Raw genomic sequence first — 16111 nt, 5'->3', positions numbered from 1 at the left:
ATGTGGAGTGCGGCTCTGCAGGTGGAGGTATGTGGAGATTCCCCATTACTGAGCGCAGGGGACATTAACCCCTTCTGCACTGAGACTCTGTATAAGAATCATCACGTTTCTGTTTCCTGTAATAGATACATACGACCCCACTATGGAGGACAGGCAGTGAGGAGACGGAGTGTTCTCATAGTACAGGGCCCCTTTCTTGGCCCCACACAGTGTAATGCCCCCATTATGCCCCTGTAAGCAGGGTTCTGCCCCACACCCAGCTGCCTCGGGCACTTTACCATGGCCGGTACCTCACATTCCTCCCCGCACCCCTTTCCTTTGGGGCTATGGCTACCATGGCAGACACTGAGGCCCCTGATCATGTGACCCCTGACTCCTCCCCTCCTGTGACCTCATCACAGGTCCTGTGCACAGAGCAGTCATATATGTGGCGGACGCTCCTGGACCTTCTGCTTTCTGGGCCGGTTCCTCCTGTGAGTCCTATTAACCCTTTCGCTCCCTGTCTTCTCCTTTCTGACAGGACAATCTCTGAATTCGGACAGTGTGACAGGAATTTCAGCAATGTGGAAGGAAAAAATGACAATTTTCCTGTTTTCCTCACAGAAATGTGACTTTCCCCCCAATGTATCATTGTCCTAAAGGTGACAGGAGCGCTGAGGCCGCACAGTGCGCCGTGTCTCCTGAGTGCCAATACCCCACAGGCTCGGGAGGGAAGGGGCGCCATTGTGGCTGGGATAGACGGCGGACGCCGTGTGACGTGTGAAGAGCGCTGACACCAGAACAGCAGAGACCCCACAAGTGGCCCCATGTTACCCCCTCCACCTCTGGGGGGCTCATCTAGGGGGCCGGGAGGATTATTAACCATCAGGGGGTCACAGAATTGTGTAACATTGAGCGGAGGAATGAAATGTTCCCACTAAAATGTCGCTCCGTCCCCAAGTCTGTAATTATCAAATGGGAGAAGAGGAGAAAACAGAAACCACTTGTTCCACAATTTCCCCTGAGCGCCGATACCCCATAAGGGGCCGGACACTCCTCAGGAGGGAAGGAGCGCCGTCTGACAGGGCAGAGTCTGCTCTTATGGTGTTAGAGGATCACATTATCAGAGCCCCCAATAAGAGGTGCCATGTTACACCCGCCACCTCTAAATTACGCATCTTTCTCCTAGAATTTTATACCATTGGGCGATAAGGAAAAAATAATTACATTTTACCACAAAAAACAGTTTTCTCCCCAGAGCAGCCATAGAAGCTGTCTGAGCTGAGAGAGAGACTGGATTGTTACAGGAGCCTGAAGAAGGAGCCGCTGTGCTCTGCAAGCTGCAAACATACTATTATCTGGTTATAAAGGCGTCACTCCTAGAATAGTTATATCATCATTGGGCAGAAAAGTCTTCACATCGATCTTGTAATATAGGAAAGTCTAAGGCCAGAAATAAACCCCATAAATCACTGTACATGGAGACTTTGGGATCAGATCATTTCTGTCCGTTGTGATTGTGGAAACAAAAAATCTTTTCTAAAAGCCTCAAACTTCTGTGTGTGACTCAGAGCTGAGATCTAACGTGAGAGAAGATTCCAGTGCGGGGAAGACGGGAAACCTTCATATAGATGGCCGGTGGGGATGGAGGCAGTGACCGACTCTTCCCAAATCTGTCTCTAGAGCCGCAGTAGAAGATGAAGATGTCGTCCTCATCATGAAGGAGTTATTTCTCATGTCGCGTGTAATGAATATCTCCTGCAGTATTGCTAATGCCGATTCCAGTGTCGGTAATGAGACGAGAATTAGCGTTATGGAAGATGAGTCTATGAGGAACGTGTTCAGCTGCCGACTCCGAGGAGGAAACTGCTTGTTGTCTGTGGCCTAAATATATAGGTTTTATTAGTAGATGTCAGGGGAGAAAACTAAACCCTGTAAGATAATAAATCTCCTCCTATGTTTCCCTTATTATCTCCAGTAATTGTATTATTACACAGGATTCTTATGATGTTACATCGGATCATCTTCTTCTCATTCAGGTCTCTACAATATCGGATCCTCTCAGTGAAGATCTTCTACAGAAGAGAATTTTCCTGATTTACCCATCAAGGATGGATATGGACAGAGACAAGATGGCGGAGAGGATGTTACACCTCACCCTAGAGATCCTCTTCCGTCTCACTGGAGAGGTGAGAGATTCTGATGACGTCACATTACATCATTCTTATCTATGGGAATAACAGATGGACAGAACTGGAGCGGTGAGGACTCTGGAAATGTCTGTAGTGAGATTTATTAATGTGTCTCTCCATAACCAGGATTACACAGTGGTGAAGAAGACCTCTAGTGTTCGCTGTCAGGACCCTGTGTCTGAGGGATGTGGAAGACCCCTGAGCCCATTCACGGGGCCTCCACCTCACCCCCTGATCCATGAGGACATCAATGACCAGAAGATCCTAGAACTCATCTACAAGATGATTGAGCTGCTGACTGGAGAGGTGACACTGCTGGGAATGCTGGGACATTATACAGTAACACTATGAAGGGATCGGGGGATGACGGTATCATTGTATGTATCAGGTTCCTATAAGGTGTCAGGATGTCGCTGTCTATTTCTCCATGGAGGAGTGGGAGTATTTAGTAGGACACAGAGATCTGTATAAGAACGTCATAATGGAGGTTCCCCAGCCCCTCACATCTCCAGGTAGTAGACAGGACTAAATACACACGGCCTATAATTATCTGTATGTAGAGAATGAATTCAGTCCCTGTATGTGTTTCCTCCAGATCTATCCAGTAAGAGGACAACACCAGAGAGATGTCCCCTTCCTCTTCTTCCACCGGACTGTAAGCAAGAAGATCCCAGTGCTCCTCAGGATCCTCAGGTAGATGGAGAGGTGTCAGGAGATCTCCCCTATGATGTGTAGACGGCTGTGAAGGTCTTGTGCTCAGTCTTGTTTTATCCACCAGTATTATATGTTTTATACTTGTGTAATGAGAACGGTGGAAATGGCAGGATTAGAGCTGGTCATAGATGGGACTTCTCCATCTGTCGGTGACTTTTACAATATTTGTTTCAGGGTGAAGATCTGACCCATATTAATACTACAGAGACATATGTGAGGGGTGATGAGTGGTGTAAAGAGGAGATTCCCACATATGACTACCCAGGTGAGTAGTAACCACTGAATGCAGAGAAGTCACAGATTCCTCTCAGTCACCGGCTGTGGCTGCTTTATCGGTGGTGTAGTCCGGCCGTACCATGATCGCCATTTTGTCTCTAGACCACAACATTCTCCTCCACCCAAAACTGTTCAATTGACTTTGGGTATTGAAAGTCCTTTTCTATAGACCTTACAACCAATTACATTGTTTTTGATCCTAAGGAATTCAGATTACTGCACAATCTCTCCTGAAATGGGGAGCAATATTATTTTCTCTAATCTTCTGCTCAGGATTCATAGTAGCTCCAATGGTCCACCATAAATGAGGGCAACTCTGGTTTACTGTTGTGTAATCTGTATTTGTAGTTTTCAGTTAATGAGATTCTCGTGCTCTGGGGCGGGGCTGTGGGTGGGCTGTGGGCGGGGCTTTATGTGGTGCTCTGATTACATATTCCTCTGTATTGGCTTATGACAGGTCGCTGACCCCTCACTGACCTGCCCCCATTATTACATAATGCATATAATAGCATTGATATTATTGCTGATAATGCCTATAATATTGTGGCTATTGTGAGGCTTAGAAAAAAATTACATCCAGCAAAATGTCACCGGCGATGGCGGCGCCTGCACAGTAGCCTCTATATCAACTGTATCAATTGTTTTCGTTAGGAAGTTATAAGGGTTAAAAGTTGACCAGCGATTTCTCATTTTTACAACAAAATTTACAACACCATTTTTTAGGGACCACCTCACATTTGAAGTGAGTTTTGGGGGTCAATATGACAGAAAATACCCAAAAGTGACACCATTGTAAAACTGCACCCCTCCAGGTGCTGAAAACCACATTCAAGAAGTTTATTAACCCTTCAGGGGCTTCACAGGAATGAATGGAATGTGGAAGAAAAAAACATTTACTTTTCTTTCACAAAAATTTTCCTTTAGACCTAATTTTTTTTCACTTTCGCAAGGGTAACAGGAGTAAATGGACTATACAATTTGTTGTGCAATTTCTCCTGAGCTCGCCGATACCCCATATGTGGGAGAATACTACTCTTTGGGCGCATGGCAGGGCTCGGAAGGGAAGGGGTGCCATATTGGAGAGCAGATTTTGCTGGAATTGTTTGTGGGTGACATGTCACATTGTCAGAGCCCCTGAGGTGCCAGAACAGCATAAGCCCCCAAAAGTGACTGCATTTTACCAAATACTTCCCTGAATGAATTCTTCTAGTGGTGCAGTGAGTATACTGACACCACAGCTGTTCCATAGAAAATTTTACTATTGGGCAGTGAAGAAAAAATAATTACTGTATTTTTTCGGACTATAAGACGCACCCCAAATTTTCAAAAGGAAAATAGGGGAAAAAATATGCTAAATGGGGGTTCATCTATCAGTCTGAATTCAGCTTACCGGGGGGAATCAGCACAGGTGCAAGAGTGGACACAGAGGTTGTTTGATGGTCCAGGCTGGTGTGGTGGCCTCTGGAAAATCCCATCCCAGGCTGGGGCGGCAGCGCTCTGTGCTGGGGCGGTGGCACTCTGTGTTGGGGCGGTGGCACTCTGTGCTGGGGCGGTGGCACTCTGTGCTGGGGCGGTGGCACTCTGTGCTGGGGCGGTGGCTCTCTGTGCTGGGGCGGCGGCGCTCTGTGCTGGGGCGGCGGTGGCAGCGCTCTGTGCTGGGGCGGTGGCACTCTGTGCTGGGGCGGTGGCACTCTTTGCTGCGTGAGGGGCTCTGCCGCCATTATGTCAAAGCCAGAGGCCCCTGCTGCTCCATTGCTGTGATGCGGTGGCCTCCGGCAAAATGGCAGCTGGGGTGGCGCATGCTCACATTCAGATCTCGGCAACGAGATCTTGGGATGAGATCTGATTCTGAGCATGCGCCGCCCACAGTGGTAATTTTTCCGGAGACCACTGCGGGGGTCTCCGGGCTTTGACAAAATGCCGGTGGAGCCCTCCACGCAGCACAGAGCGCCGCCGCAACATTTGTAAGTATATTCCGACTATAAAACACACCATTTCCACCCCCCAAATTTCTTGGGAAAAAATGTGTCTTATAGTCTTATGGTATATTTTTACCACTAAAATGTTGTTTTACCCCAGATTTTACATTGGAAAATAGATAGATAGGTAAATGTTCACTACACCCATAGATGAATTCACAGAGGGGTGTAATTTCCAATTCCCAGAGGGGTGTCATTTCCAAAATGGGGTCACTTCAGGGGGGAATCTGCTGTTATGGCACTTTGGAGATCCGCTAAGTGCCAGAACAACAGAATCCTCCTGAAGTGACCCCATTTTGGAAATGACACCCCTCTGAGAATTCATCTATAATAATAATCATTTTATTTCTATAGCGCCGACATATTCCGCAGCACTTTACATTTCAGAGGGGATTTGTACAGACAATAGACATTACAGCATAACAATAATCACATAGATCATAACAGATACCAAGAGGAATGAGGGCCCTGCTCGCAAGCTTACAATCTATGAGGAAAGAGGTAGACACGAAAGGTGGGTGGTAACAGTTGCCCTGATTGTATGGACCAGCCATAATGTTAAGTGTGTAACAGTACAGACACAGAGGACTAATGGATGCATAAAGCATGTGGGAACATGATGCGGGAAACCTGGTTATGGTGCAACTTTTGGCTGTGCCACACAGGGATAGATTAGGTTAATGTGTTGAGGTGGTAGGACAGTCTGAATAAATGCATTTTAAGGGCACTATATCTATGGATATAGTGACCATTTTCACTACATGGATGATTTCCAGAAACACGTAGAGGAAGTTTTAGAGCAAAAATGTCATTGTAGTGCCCAATATATTGTGCCCAGCTTGTGTCTCTGGAGACCTCCCCCCACCTACCCCCGGAAATTGTTAAGTCCGCTCTACTCAAATGTGTCTGTCACTAAATAATCCAAATGCTTGAATGGCAAAACAGTTCAAAAACGTGGTTCTGTGTGGAAGATTGTAAAGCCGTCATGGAGGCATAAGGCTGGCAATGATGGGCATTGTGGGTAATAATAGCGGGTATCATGCCTCATTCCTCTCTAGGAACATACACGACATCTTCTCTGGGGGTTCTTTCTTGTTTCAGTTACTGGGATGAGTGCAATAAAATGTCGCTCAGTGAGTCTTTTAGAATCTGAAGATGTGAGAAGATTGGCGGGGACAAAATTATCAAAAACAAGATTTTCAGTGACCTTTTCCTGATAATCAAGGAAAGTGTCTGCATTTCCGTTTTTTTTGCATAACCCAAAAGATTTATATGTGGCTACGTTAAACAAATACATGACTAACTTTTTATACCAGATATATGGTTTTCTTGATACCTGGTATGGCTGTAAAACCTGATCTGCAAGGTCCACACCCCCACTTCCCTCCCTTATCCTCCCCTCTTTTGAAGTCCACTCTGTCTGCATCTATTCTCCCTCCAACCTCCAAGTGGCCGTCATATACCGACATCCAGGCCCGGCCACTGCCTTCCTTGACCAATTCTTTACCTGGCTCCTTCACTTCCTCTCTGCTGACATTCCCACCATCATCATGGGTGACTTCAACATCCCCATTGACACCCACCAGTCAACTGCCTCCAAACTCCTGTCCCTTACTTCATCTTTTGGACTTACTCAGTGGTCCTCCTCAGCCACCCACACAGACGGACACACATTAGACCTGGTCTTCACCAGCCTCTGCTCTCTTTCTAACTTCACCACCTCCCCTCTTCCTCTATCCGACTCACTTTCTCATCCCTGTCCTCTCCTGTCATCCAAGTCCAGCAACATGTGCACCCCCGCAGAAACCTTGCACACCTAGACACCCACACGCTCTCTGACTCTATTCTACCACTGTCCTCCATATCCTCACTCCACGACACAGACACTGCCACTAATTTCTACAATGCCATCGACTCGGTCGCCCCTGTCATGCATAACAGAGTGCGACAAATCAATGGACAACCCTGGTACAATAACATCACTAAAATGCTTCAGCAAGCATCCAGAATTGCTGAACGGCGCTGGAAGAAAACACATTCTCAAGACGACTTCACTGCACTCAAACAAGCAACACTTGCATTCAAATCTGCCCTCACCTCTGCTAAACAGGCCTTCTTTACATCCCTTGTATCTTCCTTATCCCACAACCCCAAACAATTGTTCAATACTTTTAACTCCCTCCTCCGCCCACCACTGCCCCCTCCAACTTCCCTAATCTCTGCCGAGTACTTTGCCGCACACTTCAAAAACAAGATAGACCAAACACAGCAAGTCTTTATTGCCCAACCACCACAACCCCTTTGTATACCAGACCAATGCCCAAACCCCATAACCTCCTTATCTAACATCACTGAAGGGGAGCTTGCTCATCTTCTCTCCAAATCACACCTCACCACTTTTGCACTTGACCCTATCCCATCCCACCTCCTCCCCAACATCACCACCACTCTTATCCCATCCCTAACCCACCTCTTCAACCTATCACTAACTTCTGGTACCTTCCCTTCTGCTTTCAAACATGCCACAATCACACCTATCCTTAAAAAGCCAACCCTCGATCCAACAGCCACGTCCAGCTATCGCCCAATATCACTGCTCCCGTTCGCATCTAAACTTCTGGAGCAGCATGTCCACGCTGAACTTTCCTCCCACCTCTCATCTAACTTGCTCTTTGACAATCTACAATCTGGCTTCCGCCCCCATCATTCCACTGAGACAGCCCTGACCAAAATTACCAACGACCTACTTGCAGCCAAAGCTAACGGACAATACTCTATACTTCTCCTTCTAGACCTGTCCTCTGCTTTCGACACAGTTGACCACTGCCTCCTACTACAGATCCTCTCCTCCTTTGGCATCAAAAACTTCGCCCTATCCTGGATCTCCTCATACCTTTCCAACCGCACATTCAGTGTCTCCCACTCCCACACTACCTCCTCATCCCACCCTCTCTCTGCTGGAGTCCCCCAAGGCTCTGTTCTAGGACCCCCACTCTTCTCAATCTACACACTTGGCCTGGGGCAACTCATAAAGTCCCACGGATTCCTGTGCCACCTTTATGCCGATGATACGCAGATCTACCTCTCTGGCCCAGACGTCACCTCTCTGCTCTCCAGAATCCCAGAGTGTCTATCAGCCATATCCTTCTTCTTCTCCTCTCACTTCCTCAAACTCAATGTGGACAAATCTGAACTAATCATCTTTCCACCATCTCACAGATCTTCCTTACCCGACCTTTCTATAACAATTGATGACATCATGCTTTCCCCCGTACCGGAGGTCCGCTGCCTCGGAGTAACCCTTGACTTTGCCCTGTCCTTCAAACCACACATCCAAGCTCTCTCCACCTCCTGTCGCCTCCAGCTCAAAAATATTTCCAGAATCCATCCCTTCCTCAACCCTCAATCTACTAAACTACTTGTGCATGCCCTCATCTCCCGCCTCGACTATTGCAACATCCTTTTCTGTGGCCTCCCTGCTAACACCCTCGAACCTCTCCAGTCCATCCTCAACTCTGCCGCCCGAGTAATTCATCTCTCTCCTCACTAATCCTCCGCTTCTCCCCTCTGCAAATCTCTTCACTGGCTCCCATTCCCTCAGCGTATCCAATTCAAATTACTAATACTGACCTACAAGGCCATCTGCAACCTGTCTCCTCCATACATCTCTGAACTAATCTCCCGATACCTTCCCTCACGTAATCTCCGGTCCTCCCAAGACCTCCTTCTCACCTCCACACATTCGTCCTCACCCAACTGCCTCCAAGACTTCTCACGAATAGCCCCCATCCTCTGGAATTCCCTGCCCCAACACGTCCGGCTAACCACACTCGGATCCATCAAACGGAACCTGAAAACCCACCTCTTCAGGATAGCCTACAGCCTGCAATCATCCCCACTGCCTCCTCACCACTACTGGAGCTACCGCCTCTCCATCACTGGAGCAGCTGCAACCCCCCAACTTACTGTCTCCTTCCCCACCATCCTGTAGCATGTAAGCCCACCATCGCCGGTGACATTTTTCTGGATGTCATTTTTTTTTCTAAGCCTCACAATAGCCATAATATTATAGGCATTATCACCAATAATATCAATGCTATTATATGCATTATGTAATAATGGGGGGCAGGTCAGTGAGGGATCAGCGACCTGTCATAAGCCAATACAGATGAATATGTAAGCAGAGCACCACATATTCATATTGTATAAAAGCGTCAAAATGTAAAAAAAGCATACATGAGGTATCGCTGTAATCGTATTAACCCGAAGAATAAAACCGCTTTATCAATTTTACCACACGCGGAACGGTGTAAACGCACCCCTCAGAAGAAATTCATGAAATGCTGTTTTTTTTGTTCATTTTGCGTCCCAAAAATCAGAATAAAAAGCGATCAAAAGATGTCACATACCCGAACATGATACCAATAAAAGCGTCAACTCGTTCCGCAAAAAATAAGACCTCACATGACTCTGTGGGCCAAAATATGGAAAAATTATAGCTCTCAAAATGTGGTGATGCAAAAACTATTTTTGCAATAAAAAGTGTCTTTTAGCGTGTGACAGCTGCCAAGCGTAAAAACCCGCAATAAATAGTAAATCAAACCCCCCGTTATCACCCCCTTAGTTAGGGAAAAATAATAAAATTAAAAGAAAATGTATTTATTTCCATTTTCCCATTTGGGTTAGGGTTAAGGCTAGGGCTAAGGTTAGGGTTATGGTTAGGGCTAGGGCTGAGATTAGGGTTAGGGGTGTGTTGGGGTTAGGGTTGGAGTTATAATTGGGGGGTTTCCACTGTTTGGGAACATCAGGTGCTCTCCAAACGCAACATGGCGTCTGATCTCAATTCCAGCCAATTCTGCGTTAAAAAAGTTAAACGGTGGTCCTTCCCTTCCAAGCTCTGCCATGCGCCCAAACAGTGGTTTACCCCTACATATGGGGTATCAGCCTACTCAGGAGAAATTGCACAACAACTTTTGGGGTCCAATTTCTCCTGTTACCCTTGGGGAAATAAAACATTAGGAGCAAAAATATCATTTTTGTGGAAAAAAATATAATTTTTTTTATTTGTATGGCTCTACATTATAAAGTTCTGTGAAGCACTTGGGGGTTCAAAGTGCTCACCACACATCTAGATAAATTCCTTGGGGGGGTCTAGTTTCCAAAATGGTGTCATTTGTGGGGGTTTCCACTGCTTAGGCACATTAGGGGCTCTCCAAATGCAACATGGCGTCCGATCTCAATTCCAGCCAAAAAAGTAAAATGGCACTGCTTCCCTTCCGAGCTCTGCCGTGCACCCAAATAGTGTTTTATCTCCACATATGGGGTATCAGCGTACTCAGGACAAGTTGCACAATAAATTGTTGGTGAAAAGATCATTTTTTTGGCAAAAATATGTTTTTTTTAATTGTACGGCTGTACATTATAAACTTCTGTGAAGCCCATGTGGGTTCATAGTTCTAACCACATATCTTGATAAGTTCGTTGGGGGGGTCTAGTTTCCAAAATGGGGTCACTTGTGGGGAGTTTCCACTGTTTGGGCACATCAGGGTCTCTCCAAATGTGACGTGGTGTCCGATCTCAATTCCAGCCAATTTTGTGTTGAAAAATTCAAACGGCGCTCGTTCCCTTCCGAGTTCTGCCATGCGTCGAAACAGTGGTTCCCCCCACATATCAGGTATCAGCGTACTCAGGACAAATTGCACAATAACTTTTCCAGTCCAATTTCTCCTGTTACCTTTGGTAAAATAAAAAAAATGGACCTGAAGTAATTTTTTTGTGAAAAAAGTTAAATGTTCATTTTTTTAAAAACATTCAAAAAAATTCCTGTGAAGCACCTGAAGGGTTAATAAACTTCTTGATTGTGGTTTTGAGCACCTTGAGGGGTGCAGTTTTTAGAATGGTGTCACTTTTGGGTATTTTCTATCATATAGACCCCTCAACGTGGCTTCAAATGTGATGTGGTCCATAAAAATAAAATGGTGTTGTAAAAATGAGAAATCGCTGGTCAACTTTTAACCCTTATAACTTCCTAACAAAAAAACTTTTGGTTCCAAAATTGTGCTGATGTAAAGTAAACATGTGGGAAATGTTACTTATTGAGTTTTTTGTGTGCCATATCTCTGCGATTTAAGGGCATTAAAATTCAAAGTTGGAAAATTGCAAAAATTTTCGAAATTTTCACCAAATCTCCATTTTTTTCACGAATAAACGCAAATTATATGTATGAAATTTTACCACTAACATGAAGTGCAATATCTCACGAGAAAACAATGTCAGAATCACCAGGATCTATGAAAACGTTCTAGAGTTATTACCTCATAAAGGGACAGTGGTCAGAATTGTAAAAATTGGCCTGGGCATTAAGGTGCAAACCACCATTGGGGGTAAAGGGGTTAAGAACTTTTCTGTCAAGTCTTTGATGATGGTTCCAATTTTGAATAGTCTGTCATGTTCTGGGGCATTTCTGGGCAGGCATTGACTATTGTTGTTAAAATGCTAAAATCTCATGAGCATCTCATAACGGGTCCTCGGAAGAACGGCAGAAAACATTGAGGTGGTTTGAACAGGGCGGTTGGACCAATAGGACAGAATGCTCATTTTTTTTAACAAGCCCCATAGCGAATGTAAGTCCTAAAATGTTTTCATTTCTAGACAGGAAAGATATATATCTTTGTACCGTGTTAGCCAGTAGATAGAAGAATATTTAGAATTGAGAGTCCTCAGTGGTTGATACCTTTTAATTTGGGCGGCACGGTGGCTCAGTGGTTCAAATCCCACCAAGGACAACATCTGCAAGGAGTTTGTATGTTCTCCCTGTGTTTGCGTGGGTTTCCTCCGGGTACTCCGGTTTCCTCCCACATTCTAAAGACATACTGATAGGGAATTTAGATTGTGAGCCCCATCGGGGACAGTGATGATAATGTGTGCAAACTGTAAAAGCGCTGCGGAATATGTTAGCGCTATATCAAAATAAAGATTATTAAGATTATTATTATTTTAATTTCTAACTGTTATCCATTAAAAGGTATCAACCACTGAGGACTCTCAATTCTAAATATTCTTCTTTTATTTCTAGACATTTGTTGGTGTCCATAAATTCGACCTAACATAATAGGATTGTGGATTCTGGCAGATGAATTGGGACGCATATACATTTGTAGGACAATATGCTCTAGCAAGCTATCTCTCAGAAACAAATTTTTAAAAAAATTGGTCCGAAATTTTCCACCTCCACATTTATACCAGTAATGGCATTAAAATTAGAGATGAATGGAGTAGCCGACTCCTCCCATCTGGGAAATGCTACATCAAGAGGCAAAGCCCCTTGGACATTGGTGTGCGCCAATTCACGAGCACTAGGGACAGCGCTAGTACTGGGCATTGTTCCCTGAGTTGGAGACATTTCTCCAGAAGCGCTATTTGTCCTTCTTGTTGTACTGGTCCTTGTGTGTGAGGATGGACCAGAATCACTGCTCATTTCTGAGCTATCACTGTCGCTGCTACTAAAGCCCTCGAAATCCACATCACCATCTGACACTGCACTTTCTTCACTGTCAGAACATAAAAGTGCATAAGCCTCCTCTGCGCTATAATACTGACCGGCCATTTTATTCTTTTTTTTTTTTTCCCGAAATAGAAAACTCTGACGTGACCAAATTATTGGGAAGGCAATTGAGAAATGCCTAATTCTTTAGCCTACCCCTAACTTTAGAATAAACCTTAACTTTAGCCTAGCAGTAGCCCTAACACTAACCCTAACCATAGCACTAACCCTAACCTGCCTTATCTGTTTTTGTACTTTATAGCACAATCGCTGACACAGCTGTTACCAGCAGCACTTGTAACACTGTTTCTCCTCTAATCTCTCGCTGCTACCACAAACTTTCCTAGTGAATTGTATCATTGGCTAGTGTGATGCTGATGTCATCAGGACCTGAACCAATCAGGTCTAGATGAGGTCACAGGAAGCTTTGTGCGCCAGAATACCCTCGTTATAAGGTATGTGGAGGTCCCGATGAGCACAAAACCGCCGACCGTAGACAAATTTCGGTACTGCACAAAGCCCTGCTAGCGCTAACGTTTATCTACTGTTGGCGGTTACAAAGCGGTTAAATTAAGGGTACCAAAATTTCTGTCCAGGCCTATTTCATGAGTTTTATTTTTTTAAAATTCTGTGGAAGCATGGTTGAAAAGCAATGTCTGACTTTCATTTGTTCATTTTCATAGATTTTTGATTTATTGTTACTTTTGTCAGATTCAAGTTATTTCTGTGACCATTGTGGGTTTTTCTGTCATTAAACGAGGGGTACCAACAACATTGACCACGTGTGTAGGAGGAGTGAATATTTTGATTCCACAGTCACTTTCCGGAAATTAACACACAGTGGATGTTGGAGAGTGAAAATTACACATTTGCCATTTTCTTACCCAGCACATAGTGCCCAGATTGTGCTCCAGGAGACACACACCGCAAATTAAGTGGATTCTTCTCACTATAATATTGCTAAATACAGAGATCCTAAATGTTGTTTGCGCACACTGCAAGACTCCGAAGTGAGAGCGGATGTTGCTGGATCGGTTTATAGAAACCTTGTTGCTTTTCAACAGCCTTTGAGCCACTAATAGTGTGGGAACCTCTGTTTTTCCAATGACAGATGATGGACCTGAGTGGGGACTTGTTTTTTTGTGAGATGAGAATTGATATTATTTTTGCCTACATAACATTGATTGGTTTCTTTTTATTCGATATTTGGGAGGCAGAATGAACAAACAGTTGAACACCACACACTACTGGCTCATCCAACAAGGTTTTCTATTAGACTGTGAACTGTCATTGTCTTGGTAAATATTTAAAGTTTTTTACATAGCTTGCCATTTTTATGGAGAGTTTAAGTAGAAACATTCAAAAATATAAATATAAAACTCAAGGATATATTTTTTTTAAATTTGTTTTGATCTTAGCGGATGACTGTACCAGGAGATCAGATGGACAGCTGACATCTTCAATTTTTAAATCTGATGATCTTGAGATCCTACAAGATACAACTGAAGTGATTGCTATTACTCCAGATATACCATCATCCATTCACAGCAAAGATCTGTCATCTGATCCTTTGAAACAGGTCCCATCTTCTGATTCATTACTGACTACTAAAGGAAATCAAAGTCACAAAAAAGGCATTAAAAAACAAACTGCTCCTAAAGCAAAGAAGTCATTTTCATGTTCAGAATGTGGGAAATGTTTTACGTTGAAATCACGTCTTGTTAGACACCAAAGAACTCATGCAGGAGAGAAGCCTTTTTCATGTTCAGAATGTGGGAAATATTTTGCACATAAAACACATTTTGTTACACATCAGAGAACTCACACAGGGGAGAAGCCTTTTTCATGTTCAGAATGTTGGAAATGTTTTGCACATAAATCACATTTTGTTATACATCAGAGAACTCACACAGGGGAGAAGCCTTTTTCATGTTCAGAATGTGGGAAATGCTATGCACATAAATCACATTTTGTTACACATCAGAGAACTCACACAGGGGAGAAGCCTTTTTCATGTTCAGAATGTGGGAAATGCTTTGCACATAAATCATATTTGGTTACACATCAGAGAACTCACACAGGGGAGAAGCCTTTTTCATGCTCAGAATGTGAGAAATGTTTTACGTTTAAATCACGTCTTGTTAGACACCAAAGAACTCACACAGGAGAGAAGCCTTTTTCATGTTCAGAATGTGGGAAATGTTTTGCACATCAATCACTTTTTGTTACACATCAGAGAACTCACACAGGGGAGAAGCCTTTTTCATGCTCAGAATGTGGGAAATGTTTTTACCAGAAATCAGATTTGGTTAAGCACCATAGAACTCACACAGGGGAGAAGCCTTTCTCATGCTCAGAATGTGGGAAATGTTTTAACCAGAAATCACATTTTGTTACTCACTATAGAACTCACACAGGAGAGAAGCCTTTTTCATGCTCCAAATGTGGGAAATGTTTTTACCAGAAATCAGATTTGGTTAAGCACCAGAGAACTCACACAGGAGAGAAGCCTTTTTCCTGTTCAGATTGTGGGAAATGTTTTAACCAGAAATCACATTTTGTTACACACCAGAGAACTCACACAGGGGAGAAGCCTTTTTCCTGTTCTGAATGTGGGAAATGTTTTAACCAGAAAAGGAATCTTGATGAACACCAAAGAACTCACACAGGAGAGAAGCCTTTTTCATGTTCAGAATGTGGGAAATGTTTTACTGAGAATTCAAGTCTTGTTACACATGAGAGAATTCACACAGCAGATAAGCCATATTCATATTCAGAATGTGGGAAATATTTTAAATGTAAAATAAATCTTGATAGCCATCAAAGAACTCCCACAGGGAAGAAGCTTTTTTCCTGTTCAGAATGTGGGAAATGTTTTGCAGATAAATCACATTTTGTTACTCACCATAGAACTCACACAGGGGAGAAGCCTTTTTCCTGTTCAGAATGTGGGAAATATTTTAACCGGAAAGTGAATCTTGTTAGACATCAGAGAACTCACACAGGGGAGAAGCCATTTTCATTTTCTTAATGTGGGAAATATTTTACTTGGAAATCAACTGTTAATAAACATCAGAGATGTCACAAAGGGGAGAAGACTTTTTTATGTTCATAATGTTGGAATAGGTTTAACCAAAACTGAATCTTCTTAAATGGGTTATCTCTTGTCATTCCTCATGTTTGCTGAAAAAAGAATAAAACTAAACTTTATTAATTCCAAATGTAAAGCTATACCTATAATTCACCCCCTGAAGGTTAGTCAGAAGGTGACTAATAGAAAAAACATGTACCCCACAGTTCAGTATATGGGGTGAGGTGACGTATACACACTCACTCTCCAAGCCTCTCATTTCTATGGGTTTCATCGTCCTCACCAAAGACGACTCTTTAATATTGACTTATATTGAAGTGAGACTAGGCAAAAAAAA

At 43.8% G+C, this 16111-nt stretch overlaps 1 protein-coding gene across 1 annotated transcript in view; it reads left to right on the top strand.

The window, feature by feature from the left end:
- Positions 1–15904, top strand: part of LOC141047202 (uncharacterized) — a 29519-nt gene extending 13615 nt beyond the window's left edge. Inside the window, exons 2-6 of the mRNA XM_073542154.1 lie at positions 2298–2477; positions 2560–2683; positions 2767–2864; positions 3060–3150; positions 14102–15904. Of these exons, the coding sequence (XP_073398255.1) occupies positions 2298–2477; positions 2560–2683; positions 2767–2864; positions 3060–3150; positions 14102–15714 (2106 nt within the window). The 3' untranslated portion in view covers positions 15715–15904. The remainder of the gene's footprint in view (positions 1–2297; positions 2478–2559; positions 2684–2766; positions 2865–3059; positions 3151–14101) is intronic.
- The last annotated feature ends 207 nt before the right edge of the window (positions 15905–16111 follow it).

The sequence above is a fragment of the Dendrobates tinctorius genome, unplaced genomic scaffold, assembly GCF_039654945.1.
Source record: "Dendrobates tinctorius isolate UK_male_01 unplaced genomic scaffold, ASM3965494v1 ptg000126l, whole genome shotgun sequence".
Taxonomy (NCBI): domain Eukaryota; kingdom Metazoa; phylum Chordata; class Amphibia; order Anura; family Dendrobatidae; genus Dendrobates; species Dendrobates tinctorius.
The sequence above is the reverse complement of the archived record's forward strand: the minus strand, read 5'-3'. Positions and strand labels throughout refer to the sequence as shown.